Source organism: Dermacentor silvarum, chromosome 6 (genome assembly GCF_013339745.2).
Source record: "Dermacentor silvarum isolate Dsil-2018 chromosome 6, BIME_Dsil_1.4, whole genome shotgun sequence".
Classification (NCBI taxonomy): Eukaryota; Metazoa; Arthropoda; class Arachnida; order Ixodida; family Ixodidae; genus Dermacentor; species Dermacentor silvarum.
The window spans coordinates 136,839,056-136,856,850 of NC_051159.1; the positions used below are offsets into that span (position 1 = coordinate 136,839,056).

General features: G+C 47.6%; 1 protein-coding gene across 1 annotated transcript; it reads left to right on the top strand.

The window, feature by feature from the left end:
• The first annotated feature begins 231 nt into the window (after window positions 1–231).
• On the top strand, window positions 232–17,765 carry LOC125946344 (pinin-like). The gene is made up of 4 exons (XM_049669137.1): window positions 232–413; window positions 4,076–4,294; window positions 13,149–13,168; window positions 15,758–17,765. The coding sequence occupies exons 2-4, from the start codon at window positions 4,115–4,117 to the stop codon at window positions 17,763–17,765; spliced, it is 2,208 nt and encodes a 735-aa protein (XP_049525094.1). The 5' UTR covers window positions 232–413; window positions 4,076–4,114.
• Window positions 17,766–17,795: the final 30 nt, after the last annotated feature.

Genomic DNA, 17,795 nt, shown 5'->3' on the forward strand with positions numbered 1-17,795 from the left:
CCGTGGGGGCAAAAAATAAAAAAAAAGAAGAGGAGGAGGAGGGTTTATTGAGAGTCGCGTCTTTTCAACCACAATGAAGCGTTTGTATCATACCTATGCGAACACATACTCTTCTGTCACTAAGAAGACATAAGCACATCCATGTTCATCACCACACAGCACTCAGTTTTCGTGCGGCCGCTTGCTGACGCAACCGCTCGCTTGGTTTTAGTGTTAAGAGGAAGAGGAAACCAAAGTGCCGCGCTGCTCTCTCGCGGGGGCCCAGTCGGCTGTTACAGCTACCGAATGATGGCCGGCAACTGGCCTGAGGGGGCACCCAAAATTTCCGACTAAGGGGCACGCTGCTGCCACGAGACAGCGAAAAAAATTGACGAACTTCGTGTGCGTCTCAGCGGTCCTGCTCTGAAGTCAAGGTGAGCGAGGCAGTATGCGCACGTCTCAAGGTTGCACGAATCGTGTTTTGCTTTGACGATCTGCCCTTGAAAGCTATTTCTTTCTTCATTCCGTAAGAGCGTTGGTTGCTTTCGGTGCGAGTGTTGTATGCAGACGTTATCGGGCGATCGTATACGTCCTGAAGACACATGGCGGTCGGATGTACGTGTCTCGGCCACAAGTGTTTTCCTGGCTGAGGACTTGATGAAGGAAAAGTAATATAAAAATGAGTCGCGCTATGCAGAAAACACAACGTATTCTTAAGATCAGTAATAACATAAAGCTTTAGCATAGCGGACTATGTTGCTTGCATGGAAGACGCAGACGCGAGCAGCCCTCTGTGTTAGACAACAAGCGCAGAATTTCATGCAGTGGCCGACTGTGCCCCACTGACCTTCTGACGTTAGTGCGCTGACCGCGACATAATCATCGCATAGTCAAAAGCAAGAACTTTTCAGGTAAGCAATTCAGCTCAAGTCAGCAAATAAGGAGAGAGCGACCGATTTCCTCTTTAACTCGTCGCGGCCCTTTGTATGGATCCTTGTCCGCCCCCCTCCCACGCTCGTCACAGGGCGACCTAGCATGGGATCTCGCACATTCGTTTATGGACACGCAGCGTGTTCCCACCAATCACGTGGACCGCAGTATCACGGATGTCATATGGTCCGCTGCATTTGGGAGTATAAATAGCTTTCATGTAACATCACAGACACGGCTTTTCACCGTGCTAAAGTACCCAGACATAGCGGCCATGATGACGTCTTGCAAACTATCCCGATGGTTTTCACGCGATGCCTCGTCTGTGCGAAGCTGCGCCCATGACACAGCTTCGCACGGTGCTAGTAATCAGCAGACAAGTCGGCCACGCTGACGTCGGTGCCGACAATATATTTATAATCTTCAGCGCCACCGAATCACGTCGTAGACGACCTGCTAGCGGTGCAATTTGTTGCAGCTCAGTCACATCATGTGTGTCCACGCCATTCTCTCCGTCGTGCGAATCCAGCTTTACGCGCATCAAGTTGTCTACTGTATTTGTTACACTCCCAACCACCTTTCCCGCTATATTTCAAGGTATACACTGCTCTGTGCCGTGATAATCAGGTATCGCTGCTGAAGAAAACATATGAGCGTGCTTATTTTTTGTAAGCGTCATTGCACGCTCGAAGGAATGGGCCGATCAAGGGTAGCGTCAAGGGGTGTATCATAAAAAAATAATAAAAGAAGGCAGGGGGGTTGCACATGCATGTTTAACTTTTTCAGTGCATATACTCCGTTTCGCATATACACCAACATACACAGGGTGTCCCAACTGTCATGTACCAAGATTAAAAAAAAAAGCAATTGCGTTACTCGAAGAAAATCTAGTGCATATTATTTCAAGTACAGTGGAGTAGCTGACAGCAATATTTTCGTTACTGAGATTTATTTAGTTAATGGTAATTAGGTATCTAACTCGAGAAGTACTGTCTTAATTATCAAATTGTCAATGAGGAAATTGTAAAGCAACATGAAAAACTCCCGATACAGCTTTCTGTTGCTCAATACGTGCTACATAAAAGTTTTCCAAGCATGAAAGAAGCCCGCTAATACACTCAAAGTGCCTAGAGCGGGCAGTCGTGCTGCAATTTCTCGTGTATTCGCGGGTTTCTCATGCTTGGAAATACTTTTATGTAGCACGTATTGAGCAACAGAATGCTGTGTCGGGAGTTTTTCATGTTGCTCTACAATTTTCTCATTGACACTATTGATCTCATAATATTACAGCCGTGTACACCCGTGTACTTAGATATAGGCGCACGTTAAATAATCCCAGGTGGCCCAAATTAGTCTGGAGTCCACCACTGCGGCGTGCCCCGTAATGAAATAGTGGTTTTAGCACGTAAAACCCCATAATTTTTTATTTGTGGGGAACCGGCAAAATGGCGTGCCGGTGATGGGTTCGAACCGGCAGCCGGCACCATGAGAGAAAGACTAGCTGTGCCGATGGAAAACCGGTCAGGTAGAAACCCTTAGAGGCGTTCGTGTCGTCCGCTGTTCTTCCTTATACAGGGTGCCACATATTTCGCCGCGCATGTTCGAAAGAAGGTTTTGCGCTCACAGCTGCACTGTTCTTGCTCAAATTTTACAGAAAGATCGCATCTGGAGTCTACGTCGTTTAGTATAACACTTGCCACCGTTAATTGCCTGGTTTTTAAGAAAAAGTGCAAGTTTGCCTTCACTTATATGCGAGCTGCCGCCGCGAACACGCGGCAGATCTCCCTGACCGACTGCTTTCTGCAGCTGCCAACAGGCGGCGACACAATTTTATGCTTGCGACGTTGCGGCAGCAGCTCGCATCTCCGTGAGTGAAGGCACATTTGCAGTTTTTAGAGCGCAACTCTTAATGGCCCGTTCCTGCGGCGAACGTCGGCGGCGGCGTAACCGAGCGAACGAGCACAACAGCGAAAGATGAAAGAGATGCGAGCCGCGAACGGCGGAGACCAATGAGAGCGGCCCCTTCAGTGTGGAGTGCGCCGGAAGCTGGTTTCATGCGGACCCACCCGACAGCTCCATGCGTACTCATATCTGGTCCAGCCGGACCGCTAGTTTCATACTACCTTCTCCTCGCGTCAGCTCTCGCTTGTTTGGTTTGCTTGGTTTTGTCTCGTTCGCGCTTGTTTCGATTGTCATGGTTTGTGATTGTTTTGTAATACGGTTGCATGCGCGACGCGAATTGTGTAGTACTTTTTGGAATCCAAGCGGCACCAGTGATTACACTAGAGCGTTTGACGAGTCATGCATAAAAGCAGACGCGCTTGACTCGCAGATCAGATATACGCCAATTGCCGACTCTGCAACATGTCTCTCTCCAATTCTTTGCCTCAGTATATCGCGAAATGAAAACAGGCATAGAGCCGCGTTCAAATTTCGCATTAGGGAGTATCGTAATCGTCGGTGAATGTTTTCTTGACAACCAGGCAAATTACTGAGGCAAGTGTTATACTAAATGACGTAGACTCCAAATGCAATATTTCTGCAATATTTGAGCAAGAATAGTGCAGTGGCAAGCGCAAAACCTTTTTTCGAACATTCGCAGCGAATTATGCAGCACCCTGTACAAAGCTCGCCCAGCTAGCCATGTTTTAACGCGACAGCGTTAAGGGCCCCGTGTAGAAGAAAATTTGATGTCGGCGTCGGGCACCTTAGCCGGCGTTGGTGTCGCGTGAGCGAAAGTTGCCGTATGTATTCTATACGGCACTAAAGTTCTTCTTATATCACTAAAGTGGCTCATATACCTTGTTTTACATTCTTTACAAAGTTATTCCTCAGAATTTTGAGAATGGCAGTCCCACAAATAAATGTTATGAGACAAAACACCGACAGCGCATGCCTGTTACGTTAAACCTTCTCCGACTGAAATATTAAAAGTGCGAAACAATAACAGAAGATGGGCCCACGCAAGAGGTCGCGTTTCTACCAGAAAGCTCGTCTTCGTGCATCGCGTTCGCTGCCAGCGTTTCCCGGTAAACATTACGGTTACATAAGCGGCAGTTGCCGGCAAGCTTGAGAAGCAGTCAGGGATCTTTGAAGGCGAAGCTTAAGCGTCTTGCAAAAAAAAAAAAAAAATGCTGCGTTCTTGATACTCGCGTGTCGGTCGCAGAGGCTTTTCGGACGCCCTTGAGTCTGCACTGGGACTGGTATGGCATGGTTGTGTGATTGCGACGACGGCACGGCCCCGATGAAGCAGGAGCCGCCCAAGAAACAGCAGCAGGAGTCCAAGACGGGCCAGCAGGGCGCGGCCGGCCTTGTTTCCGTCGACAAAGCGCGCATGCCGCCTTCCGAGGGCGAGTTGGCGCCGGAGTTCTCGGGCCCGCGTCCGGTAATTTATTTATTAATTTGTTTATTTGTGCATACTGTAGCCCTAGCTATCAGGCTATTGCAGGAGTGGGCGTGGAAAGCAGCACAATGGCAAATAACAGAGGCAATTTGAACAGTACAAACCAAATACAAACCCCATACAAAAACCAAAACAAACCAAGATTATTCAGCAGTCGCTAAACATATGTTAAAAGGAAGAGAACGAGTAGGACCAGGCAAAGAATTCCAACATTCAATTACACAGGGAAAGAAACTGTATTACGGGCAAAATAAGGCGCGATCTTTAGCTGGTGGTGATTTATAGTATTCGATGGTTTAGCATAAGTTAGATGATTATCTGAGAAAATCCGGCAAGAGTAGTTAATAATGCAATGCAGAAACTTTAGTGATTGCGTGCGTCGGCGACCTGAGAGCGGTTGCAAGGCTAGGGATGAAAGCGCTGTGGAAGGTGAGGAATCCCTATCGAACATGCGTCATATGAAGCGAATCACTTTCTTTTGGATGGCCTCAATTTGATTAATGTCGCATTGTTTGTGCGGATTCCTGACAGGAAAAGCATATTCTAGTAGAGGCCGCGGCGGATAAATAATTTATACATGATTAGTATCCCTTGGGGCTGTGGTTAATGTGCGGCGCAGATAGCCTAACTTTTTCGGTGCCTTTGAGGTTATTAAATCTACCTGTTTGGACCAAGACATACTAGGTAGGGAAAACAAGGCCAAGGTATTTATATTCATTAACGCTCTGAATTTTGTAAGTAAAAAGTCGAAGGCGTTGTTTTATCAGTGAAAGTCATAACGACGGTTTTACGGATGTTAATCGTCATTTTCTAGGTAGCGCACCAAACGCTAAAATTAGAAAATGATTTTTGAAGCTGTGAATGGTCATGAAAGCAGAAAATTTTATGATATAATACGCCGTCATCAGCACACAAACGTAGATTTGAGATTATGTGGCGAGGCAAATCATTTGTAAAGATCAGGAAAAGCAACGGACCCAACACGGAACCATGTGGCACTCCTGAGGGCACCTCTGCCACCCTAGAATTAGCTCTGTTAAAGGACATAAGTTGAGATCGATGGGAAAGAAAACTAGAAATCCAGCTGAGAAGGCGGGGATCACTTGAACTGAATTTGAATTTGTCTTTATTTCCAACAGGTTGAGGGTGGCAGGGAAGAAAATCTGCAAGTGCAGCTTGAAAAACACCCTGCCCCCTAAGTCTATGGCGTCAAGTTTATACATCAATTTCGAATGAATAACTGTATCGAACGCCTTTGAGAAGTCAATGAAGATTGCGTCACTTTGGTTGCCCGCGTCGATGTTAACACAAATGTCATGTGTTAATTCACTTAGCTGTGTTAATGTGCTGAATCCGCGTCTATAGTAACAAGCTCACCCCCGTGATCGATTTCTTTTGCCTTTTGACAGCGCGCCGCTCTGTGAACGTGTGTTCACACTACCGCGGCAACAGACGTCAATTTAGGCCTGCAGACCAGCTATATTTGCCGCGAATATGCTACCACTGCATGCATGGAAGAAAGTTTCCTCCATGGCTGCATGTCATGTTATGCTGAATACACCGGCTCATATGACGTCACCTAAGTTAAGCAGCATGCGCTGTTCTTGGTCAGTCTTTGCGAGGGAGATACCACACGAAAATGCTGAGTACTGCCGGCTATTCCGTTCTGCCACTAGATTATAGCTCAGGTGTCTGCCGCAGGGCGTGTCCAGTATTGGCACCCTGCACTGTTCAGAGGGCGCTACGACGTTTTCATTTTTCACCCCAGCGTCGCCGACACCCGCCGCTAGAGAGGGGATGAAAACGATCCGCCATTCCAAACGATAGCGGTCATTTCGTCGCTCGTCTGAGTGTTATGCCCTGCGCATGAGCACTTTCGACGTTTTTACAACTCGGACACTCTTGCCCCGTGATAAGCGATCGAAAGTGTCACGGCGAATGTATGCAGCGTCCCTCCAGTTTTGCTTCCAGCACTCGTTAGGCTGTGTGTTCTGGCGCTGCTGTCTACACTGCAAAGCTTTAGCGCAGGGTGCCTATACACCTCCAAGGTCTATCAAAATCCAACCCGTTGCAGAGTGGAAGAGGGGGGGGGGGGGGATTCGGCATGTCCAAGCCACGAAGAAGGGAAAGAAGTATGAGTGAGTGCCACCGGATAAAATTGAAGCCCGGGAAAGTCGGGTAAACGCGTGATCGCGTCACGGTTACATTTAGTGCCTTCGATTGCCGCGATAGGCCCACTCCAGCGGCGCTATAAGCGCCCCGTCTTCCGAAAAGACAACGAGTTCGGCTTTGCAATTTGATCATATTGAACAACATATTGCGCTACAAATGCAACAATTTGCAATGATTACACATGTCAGCACAGTGGTGTTGCTTTATGCCTTTGGTAAAATAGGATTGCTTCGAAATTTAGATCCAATTCCCGAGGTGGCAGAACGATTGCAGCGTTTCAGTTTTCTCTAGTAGTTTCAGTAGGCTGCGCAGTATATCACTGCGCAGGTTCAAATTTGGAGGGCGCGCTTCAGAAAAAGCACGCACTCCAATTTTAAGCACATATATAGTCAATACGACGTGCATTTGACGGTGACTAATCGAGCCGTCTCAGCTCGATCAGCTTCACCGTGGAATGCGTGACATTCAGTACACGAGGCAGGCAGGTACACCCTGTATGATTCGGTTTTAACAAAAAGGGATCGCATGGATAGTCACGCGTTAACATTCCTTTCTCCGAGCAGATTACGCAAAGAAATCACTGCCCTAACTGTAATGTTGAAATAAAGCTGTTACAGGACAACTTCCCTTACTTCCAGTGAATGCGGACACTGCACATCGCTTGGGGGCGGGGTTGAATTCAAGTCAACGTTGTTATTGGATTTTCTGCCATGTTCCCAGCATCCCATGTAAGAAAAAATGCGAAATAAGGATGAAGTTCAAATCAAATATGAAATGAAATTCTATTTAATTTGCAAAGGATGTAGTAATCTAATCCGATAGGAAGACTCGCCGCAAAACAATCCTTGGAAGGTGGATGACATTATTGTGTCAATCCTGAACATCTTGGCGTCCTTCTCGAGGTAATTGACAGCCGTTAAAATCGATTTAAAGTATACCATGCTCCCGGCGTTTCGAATGGCCTCTCGCCACACCCTATTAAGCGACATCATGAACCATGCGGGTAACAAAAGCCATCGCTCCTGGAGGCCCTAACTGACAGGTGAGCACGTTTAAAGGCACAGGTTGAGAAGGTTGCGGAAATGCCGCAGTCGTAACAAAGAGAGGGATGAACATGATTTCGGATGGGCATTGAATTTTGGACAGCATATAGTACACTGTATGGGACACTTGGAAGAAACAAACTTCAGCACTGTTAGCACGCTAGGATAAGTACGGCCACTTGCGTCTATAGAGAGGCAGTTGAAACGCGTAAGTGAATTTCATTATCTTAAGTTAGGTGTTCTCTCTAAAGTGTGACGTCACTAACCCGCACTGTACAATACCAGGCTTGGGTCTAGCAAACGAGTCAGAGTTTTCTTGCGCGGATCTCTTCGTTTCAAACAAGAAATAAAGTGAAAATGAACGTTTGCTCTTCACTAGACATGGTCTTTGTATGCAGGGTGTCCTAACTACCACGCAGCACGAATTAAAAAAAGAGGAACGGCGTTACGCGAAGCAAACCTTGTGCGTATGTTTCCAGTACAATGGAGTAGCCGCCAGTAATTTTTTCGTTACTGAGATTTAATTAGGTAATTGTAATTAATTATCTAACTCGAGAAGTACTGTCCTAATTATCAAAGTGCCAATGAGAAAATTGTAGAGTATCATAAAAAAACTCCGGATACAGCTTTCTGTTGCTCAATACGTGCTAAATAAATGTGCTTTTCTGAGTGTGAAAGAAGCCCGCGAATACACGCAGAATTGTCGTGCGACTGGCCACTCGAGGCACTTTGCGTGTATTCGCGGGATTCTTTCATGCTCGGAAAAACACTTTTATGTAGCACGTATTGAGCAACAGAAAGCTGTATCGGCAGGTTTTCATGTGTCTCTACAATTTTCTCATTGACACTTTCATAATTAGGACAGTACTTCTCGAGTTAGATAATTAATTACCATTACCTAATTTAATCTCAGTAACGAAAAAATTGCTGGCGGCTCCTCCACTGTACTGGAAACAATACGCACTAGGTTTGCTTCGCGTAACGCCATTCCTCTTTTTTTTTAAATCGTGCTGCGTGATAGCTGGGACATCCTGTAAATCGTCTCTGCCATTACGCGTGTGAGATATTTGCAGCCGCTATGCAATTTGAGGTTGCCTTGATTTATTGATGAAGAAGTAGAGTCGAGTTTAGATCACCAGTGAAATATTATAGTTCATTGACATTCAAATCTAACTGGCAATGGACCCTTCGCAAGGCCTTTCAGATAGCTTCACTGCAATACGAAAACGTTTTGACCATGCCGGGTGCGTTCCATGCATGGTAAGTACAACCAGGTGTAGCGCAGTGTCTCCTAGAGCATCCCACACATCCTAATGGAATGAGAAGGGATTCACCCAGTGAGAACAGTAGGTAACGTACACCTTCCAGAAGCGCTTGGTTTAAAGTGGACGGAAACATCAACCGGTCAGCAGTCGAGATAAGCTAAGATATTCGTTTACACTCTAGAGTATTTGGGGAAACAAAAAGCTGGGAAGAGATTTATACGACCGGATCTCTTACAGCCATAGGTAGCGGTGCAAGGCAGATTAAAAAAAAAAGAGTAATGAAATGTATACAAAAATGCTAGATAAGAAACATGTATAGTATACCTGATTAAATCACGCAGGCTGGCTGACTATTTGCCACCGCCCTGTTTCAAAGGAGAGGCCATTAAATCATCATCATCCTCATCAACAGCGCGGCCACTCCGTGCACATAAATGCAATAGGTAGACAGATATTCACAGGCTGTCTTTCTGTATCTTTTGCGTTATAGCTCGGTTTCACCTTGCCCTCAAGGGAAATTCATCAAGGGAACTACGTTTTTTCTTCACGCCTTGACACGTCTGGGGGGGGGGGGGGGGGGGGGGAGGTATTCTTTAATAGTCCACCTAACCCCTATCGCTCTTATCTACCAGACCTCCAGGCTTCTATTACTTATGTCCTACCTCTTGCATATTAATTGCTCCACGGCTGTTATCACGCGAGATCTTGTCAGCATCCTTAGGCGTTGATTAAGAAATTAAGGGTGTAGTGACGGCATGCTAGTAAACAACAGCAAGCAGTTTCGCCTGAAGGGCGAAGCATTGGCAGCGATTTCATTGTTTAGCGTTGCGCTCGAACTCTTCCGACGGTGTTATAAGTAGGGATGTGACATGTATGCGCGACGCAGCACTCAAGGCAACTGCTGCTCTGAAGAAAGAACACCCTGGTAGCTACCAGGTGTCTCAGAACGCTGAGAGCGACGAGGAGCGTCGCCAGTAGCGTTGGAGATATGGCCCAACGATGAGGCACGAGTTGAGACCGACGGGAAACCGTCGATGGTAGTCAGCACCTAGTGACGGGGCTGTAAAGGTTTAAAGGGTTCTGAGCAGGGCCTGGTTATCTGATGAGCAAATGTAGCCTAGGTCTTATGAATTGCTTAATCCAGCACTGGTACTGACATCCCCGAAATTATCGCTGCGGCGATATGCTATTTAGCCTATCTTACATATGTGTCATTATGTGAATAACTTATAATACGTTTGTACTATTATATGACAGCGATGTACTTTATACACACATGAAATTACATGACTATGGCGAAATTCCCGCTGCTGTTCGCTGCACTACCCCTCCCGAAAATAATTCCTGGGTATGGCCCAGCTAATTAGCGATATGCTGATGACATTATCATGCTTGAAAAGCTTGCGGCCCTTTATACGCAATATCTCACGACTTTAAGTGTACCAGAGAGCTGGAAGAACGACAACATTATACTAACCCATAAGAAGGGAGACATTAAAGAATTGAAGAATCATAGACCCATTAGCTTGCTTTCAGTATTGTATAAAATATTCCCCAAGATAATTTCCAATAGAGTCAGGGCAACACTTGACTTCAGTCAACCAAGAGAACAGGCTGGCTTCAGGAAGGGATATTCTACGATGGATCATATCCATGTCATCAATCAGGTAATCGAGAAATCTTAGGAGTACAATCAAGCTCTCTATATGGCTTTCATAGATTATGAAAAAGCATTTTATTCAGTAGAGATACCAGCAGTCATAGTGGCATTGCGTAATCAAGGAGTACAGGAGGCATACGTGAATATCTTGGCAAACATCTACAAGGATTCCACGGCTACCTTGGTTCACCACAAGAAAAGTAGAAAGTTACCTATCAAGAAAGGGGTCAGGCAGGGAGACACAATCTCTCCAATGCTATTCACTGCATGCTTAGAAGAAGTATTCAAGCTCTTAGACTGGGAAGGCTTAGGAGTGAGGATCAACGGCGAATATCTCAGCAACCTTCGGCTCGCAGATGACATTTTTCTATACAGCAACAATGGGGATGAATTACAACAAATGATTGAGGGCCTTAACCGAGAAAGTGTAAGAGAGGGGTTGAAGACTAATATGCAGAAGTGTTCAGTAGCCTGGCAAGGGAACAAGAATTCATGATCGCCAGTCAGCCTCTGGAGTCTGCAAAGGAGTACGTTTATCTAGGTCAATTACTCACAGGAGACCCTGATCATGAGAAGGAAACTTACAGAAGAATAAAACTGGGTTGGAGGGCATACGGCAGGCATTACCAAATCCTGACTGGGAGCTAACCACTGTCGTTGAATAGGAAATGTACAATCATTGCATTCTACCAGTGCTAACATTTGGGGCAGAAGCTTGGAGGTTAACAAATCTCGAGAGCAAGTTAAGGACCGCACAAGGAGCGATGGAACGAAAAATGTTAGGCCTAACGTTAAGAGACAGGAAGAGAGCGGTGTGGATCAGAGAGCAAACGGGGATAACCGATATTCTAGTTGACATTAAGATGAAAAGATGGAGCTGGGCAGGCCATGTAATGCGTAGGATGGATAACCGCTGGACCATTAGAGTTACAGAATGGATACCAAGAGAAGGGAAGCGCAGTCGAGGACGGCAGAAAACTAGATGGAGTGATGAAGTTAGGCAATTCGCAGGCGCAAGTTTGAATCAGCTAGCGCAAGACAGGGGTAATTGGAGATCGCAGGGAGAGGCCTTCGTCCTGCTGTGGACACAAATATAGGCTGATGATGATGATGATATCAGCTTGACGATTATTGTCCGTTACGCTCACATCAGTGCAGACATTGAGGACCCCAGTGTGGTAGAAATCACTGCTCTACGCATCCGCCATATTATACAGCACAAGCAGAAGAATGGCATTGACGTTAGGGTCGCCTGGACGCCGGGACAGGTGGGGGCCCGGGTGAGGGGGGGGGAGGGGAGGTAATGAGGTGGCGCATGGTCTTGCCACATCACAATCCGGAGTTTTACCTTTTCGTCTCCAACCTCTCCTACGCGGGTTTCCCGACCTTGGTGACCACCCCTATGCGGATTTGCCGCCGAAATCTCATTTCGAAATGGCACGAATACGTCGCTTCCTCAAGTACGCTAACAGGGAGAGACTCAAACATCTCACTCCTCCTCACATGTTTAAGGACCTCGCCCTCAGCCGATCCCAGGAAATATTCATAAATAAAATGCTTGACAACTCAGCTACTACCCCTGACAGAATTCACAAATGGCAGACGTTGGCTGACCAAAAGAACGGCATTGACGCCTCTGCGCCCCCCCCCCCCCCCCCCCCTCCCAGTATGCACCTTCTGCCACTCCGTATGCGAAGCCAACTTGCAGTATCTCATTTTACACTGTCTCAAGTTAAATATTTATCGAGGCGACAGCAATAGCTTTCTGCATTGCCACATTGAAGCTTTACAGAACGACATTCTCGAAAACCCCGATCACCTGGTAAAATTAGCCCGCTTCGGCGTTGCTAGCGGCCTGGCTCGCGCGATTTAGTGGGTGTCTACCTCTCCTCGTATGTCCCTCCTCCCCCACCAGCGACCTCCGGTCCTCCCTTTTCTTAATAAAAGAATTCATTAATTCATTCATTCACATCAGTGCATACGCACAGTAACTCAGCAGGGACGCTAGTGTGCTTATATTATGCGGACGCACAACGCTCATGCCAGAAGCAGAACGCTGTCCTGGCTCAGCCACCGAGCCCATTGAGCGGAGCGTTTACGGTGCGCCCACTTCGTTTCGTCGTTCTTGCAGCTCTAGCCTGAGCAGTAAACGTCAAGCTAACGTTACGAATATATTGCACTGGGCGCTAACTAACGCCGACGGTTTCCCATTGGTCTCATCTCGTTCACCATTGAGGTGCGACGCCTGCAAACGCCACTGGCGGCGCCCAGAACGCCGGCATTGAGAGACACCTGGGAACGTATTCTGCGACGATCATTTTCGGCGATAGTATCGCCGTGAGGCATGCCCTGATTGACTGGTTGAGCTAAATCGGATGAGCCGATAGGCTGGTTGAGCACTACGTCAAGAGAAGGCGTCGTCGCAGAATACATCCCTGCATGGTGGCTGCCAGGACTAATTTCTTTTACCCAGCAGGAGTTGCCTTGTATGCTGCATGACGCCAACATGTCGCAGTTGCGTATACTTAGAACACCATCCGAGGAGTTCAAGCACTACGCTAAACTTTTTCTATCGCTGTCAATGCTTCGCCCTTCGGGTGAAAATGTCAAGTTTTATTGATCATTGTGAATTTGATAAAACCTAAGATAATGGTGCGTGCTTTATCAATTGATCTATATGTTCTGGTGGTTTTCAGGGCCTGGAAGGTCAAAGTGGGTAAGTATTTCTCCGGCGAGTGATTACCCACTTAAGCATGTCGCAGGTAATTCGAGTTAACGAAAAGCTTAACTATTTGGCACTAAAGATTGATGTGAGCCACTGCGCACCTAAATGAACAGACCAAGATGACCATTAACGCCGCATTTCTTATACGAAAATTTTGACACACATCTTTCTGACGCAGTTGCGACAATAGCAGTCCGGTGGCGACAATACAATTAGCGGCAAACAATATCACTCTTTAATAAGGAGTTTTACACTGTCCGTATAAGGGCCCTCAGCAGGTTTCCAAGTCGCAGACGTACAGTCGCGGCGCTGAGGTCACGCGCTGGTCGATGTATGAACGTGTCTGCAAAGAACTACACCAATATGCAGCGCAAGAACAGCCGAAAATTGAAACGAAAGCCCGTGCGCTCTTGAAGGAGTCTGATGGGTGGCGAGTCACGTCAACACAATGGCACTTCCGAGTCGCAGGCATGTGGCCTGTAGCGCACCAATAAACATCATCAAGGAGGACGACTCGCGGAAACGTGGCTCTCTAGTGGAGCGCTTAGAACCGCCTAAAAAAATTCCCCGCGTAGCTAGAAAAGAAGGGGGAAAAAAAGGTTGCGGGAGTTCCGGGGGCGGAAGTCTTGAAAAAAGGGTCAATGAAATGTCGACGCTAAAGTAGACAAGGTCGAGATACATGGCGGTTCAACGGATTCGATGATTAAATGTTGATTAAATCTCTCCGTTCTGTCTCTTCATATTAATTATTAATTCATACCTTATCTTAATCGGGTCATATTTCACGCGCAATTACATCGACGTTGTCTTTTTTAGCGACGTTCTGACCCTTTCTTTTTTTTTTAACCGAGAAGTCATGTGGGCCGATCCCGGAGATAGTGAAATTTATGGTGCAATGTGGTTAATTTTTGACTATATTAGCGCTAATTAATTAATTAGCGCAATGTACTGTTAGTTTTACCAACTGTGCGACCAATTCTCTCTTCTTGAGGACACCGCCAAAGTCACCTTCTAAACACTATTGCCTCGCGCAAGCACTCATTAGTCCAAGCAAGCTCGCTCCATATCCCAAAAGTGTACCGTACGGCGGCTTTGCCTCAACATGTCTAATCTACGGTGATGCACCCATTATAGGGGCATAATGCAATGTTAACTTTTGACTATATTGGCGCTAATAACGTCCGCACCATTCATTTTACCTACTGTGCGACTAATTACCCCTCCTTGTTTCGTTAAGACTAGCAATTTGATACCCCTTGCGACTCGATACCGCTTACGACGCTCTGGAGGCGCGAAAAGGCCGTTCTTGTTCGGGAAGTGGTTACAAGATACCCATCCCAGATACGCCAAATTCGTGTCAAGTCAGCTAAGAAGACCTTGTCTTCAAAAACAGGAGTCAGTTGGCTTTTATGAGAGAAGGCGGGAGAGGAATGTTGTTTGCGGACTCTGCGCGCGGAGAAGATAGCTTGCATTACTCGCATCAGTGCGTTACAAAATTCATTTGCTTTTATTTCTGCTACTAAAGCCGTCTCAAAAATTCTTACGGCAGAACACGCCTCGAGTGGACAATTACATGACACAAAATACGCGTATAATGAAAATTTCCGACGAGGCTTGGTGAGGGGCTCTTTAATAAATAGAAGAATGCCGCAGATGCAAACATTAGATGATGATGATTATGAGTGAATTCCCGTTTGAAACGGGGAGTGGCATGTACAACGACGTTCCAGCAGTGGCGCTGGTGGCGTCATCTTGTGGCGATGAACTCAACCACTGCAAACAGAACTATTTGTTGTAATGCTTCTTAGCGGCTTTTGAAGAACCGTCGGCAGCAACATACTCATTAACGTAAAGCGTCCGTCTTTCATTTTGTGAAAATACTCTCGACACAAGCGTCTCTAGGTTTCGCTACCAGCGCTGCTCCTGCGTCTCCGATCTCCCTCCGGTATTCAGTAAACATCAAGAAGTATACGTCTGGGTTAAAACTCGCTATTAAGATGTCTTGAACTGTAAGTAAAATATTATAGTACATTTCAGAATACTCACATTAGTGACATTTTATAAGCACTAGAACTACGAGAAACAATGCAGTGCAGATTAGGTTTATTATTTGCTAACATGCGCCTAAAAGGAGCCCGCGCTGTTGCGAAGCAAAGCAGCCATCAATACGGCAGTCAAAATGCAGCGTCCGAGTCATGAATCGCGATATTTACGAACGGCTCTGCGAATTCGAACCCTGACTAGATGACACTAGACCTAGCTGTCATGGCACTGCGCATATTTAGAGAAATCAGGACTAGTCAGTGCTTATGCATATCTACAAGGCAGACACCAAGACCTCGCACCATTGCTGTTTATCATCTAACCAATTGACAGTAACCTCACTGATAATTGTTTTGAGCCCTCTGTAGAGAGAACCTTGGGTACGGATTCACAGACACGTTGGTATGCATACAAACAGTTCGTAGGACGGTGGACGAGACGATAGCAAATGTGCCGGTCATTGGCAATTAGTCTGGCGAACAAGTTCTTGAACCGCACCGCAGTTTTTTTTCGTGCATTTCGCATACCTCTGTCCAGGGTAGCTTCGAGCTTTACCTCGATGAGGACGCAAAATTACAATGCCACCATCGAGCCCGGAGAGCCTAGTTCCTGCTCTCGGAAGAAATCCTCCATCGGCGACGTCATTCGCAGATCCGAACAGCCCGGCCAAGCGGCCAGACAGGCATCGTCTCGTGAGTCCAGGAGGAGCGACAAAGGCAGCGGCAAGGGTGAAGAGAAGGCGTTACCGGCGGAGAATGCGCCGGATAAGGTTTACGGGAAGTCAGACAGCAAAACCAGCACGAGCCGGACGAGCAGCGAGAAACACAAGCATCGCAAGTCCCACCGCAAGCACCGCCATCGCGAGAGCGGGCCTTGCTGCTGCCCGATGTACGAGGTGGAGGTGGTCAAGACAGCCGGAGCTGCGGCCCTGGGAGGAAGACAGCGGCACCTGCAGAGCGACAAGCTCGGCATGCAGGTCGTCACCACCGAGACAGTCACCAAGCGCCTCTACAAGTACAACATAGACGTTGACCTACCTGAAGGCATACGTGTCAGTCCTCGGGGTAAGCTGGTAGAAGACCAAGGTGTGTCGGCCGAGAACGGTGCCTATGACAACATGCCGCAGCAGTACAGCGCCGAACCTGCATATCAGCCGCCATATGGACAGACATACCCGCACCCGCAGCGGCCACAGCTCACGTACTCGCCACAGGACCAAGTGGTGCCGTACGAGTCTCAGCAGCCGGCGGGACGTTATATGCAGTTTCAACAGCAACAGATTTCCACTAACGGTGCGAGGACCGGAATGATGCAAGTTTCCAGCTATGAGATGCTGCAGCACAGGGTCGCGTCACCGTCGATGATGCCTATGGTGCCCCGGCACGAAGCAACGCAGCATCTGAGAGGCCAGATGCAACTCACTCATCCCCGTAAGGTGGACTCGCTTGTCTTTCAGTGCCTTTGTGGACATGCCCGGGGTAGACGAAAGTCGACCACCCTTACTACCACCACGTCGTCAACGACGTGTCCCACTAGCAAGAACACCAGCACCAAGACGAACAAGACGAGCAGCAGCAGCAAGAGCAGTAACAAAAAGAAGGGAAAGAAAAGCAGTACAAGCACCGATAATGGCCGAAAGAAGAAGGAGAAGAAAAGCAGTTCCAGCAGTACCAGCACCGATAATGGCCGCAAAAAGAAGAAGAAAAGCAGTACCAGCAATACCAGCACCAAGAGCGACCACAAAAAAGGGAAGAAAAACAGTAGCAGCAGTACCAGTACCAAGAGCGACAATAAAAAAGGGAAGAGAAGCAGTACTAGCAGCAGCAGTTCAACCTCCACAAGCAGCTCCTCGAGAAACAAGAAGGGTGACTCCAAGCCCTGCTTCACGCAGGTGGAAATACATTGCGACAGGTGTCGGCTGCGCAAGACGTACCTGGTCTGCAAGGAATGCTATAGTCGTCACAAGATAACCACTTGCAAGGACTGCAAGGCCCCGACGGTCATTGAGTACATTCGGTATCCCTCGCAGAATGCCTTCGTCAATGTGGCTGGCCAGATGGTGCCACAGAGGCCGGCACTACCGCCTCCGCCTCCGCAGGTCTACCAGCCGCAGCAGCAGCAGCAGCAGCCGTACGAAGCAGACGACATGGTCGGGGCGTTTGCCGACGGGAATGCCGCCTTGATAGTGTGTTGTAGCAGCAAGACAGTGCTGCCGGTGAGCAACACAGCCGTTTATCAGGATCCTGGAGCAGCGTACCGTCAGGTGCCCGTCACGACCAACTTAGTGCTGGGGATCATGTGCCCAGACGAGTTTAACGAGCCTAATGACAATTCCACCACTTCCTCCTCTACTACCACGACAACTTCGAGTTCACGCACTCCGGTCAAGTCGGGAACGACAAGCCCGACGAAGTCACCCGGCAAGAGCCGAACGAACACCCGTTCCAGGAATGCAGGGGATGAGAACCGTGGGTCGTCGCTCTGCAACTGCGGCCACGACATCCGAACATGCAGAATGTGCCATGAAAAAAAGCACACGCACTAAATCCATGCACCGAGCCGGACCATGTCGTCC

What these genes read in the sequence shown, in the direction of transcription:
- LOC125946344 (XM_049669137.1), top strand. Translation starts at nt 4,115, where the DNA reads ATGGCATGGTTGTGTGATTGCGACGACGGCACGGCCCCGATGAAGCAG. An exon ending in AGTTCTCGGGCCCGCGTCCG is followed by an intron (nt 4,295 to 13,148) that starts GTAATTTATTTA and finishes GGTGGTTTTCAG; the next exon opens with GGCCTGGAAGGTCAAAGTGG. An exon ending in GGCCTGGAAGGTCAAAGTGG is followed by an intron (nt 13,169 to 15,757) that starts GTAAGTATTTCT and finishes ACCTCTGTCCAG; the next exon opens with GGTAGCTTCGAGCTTTACCT.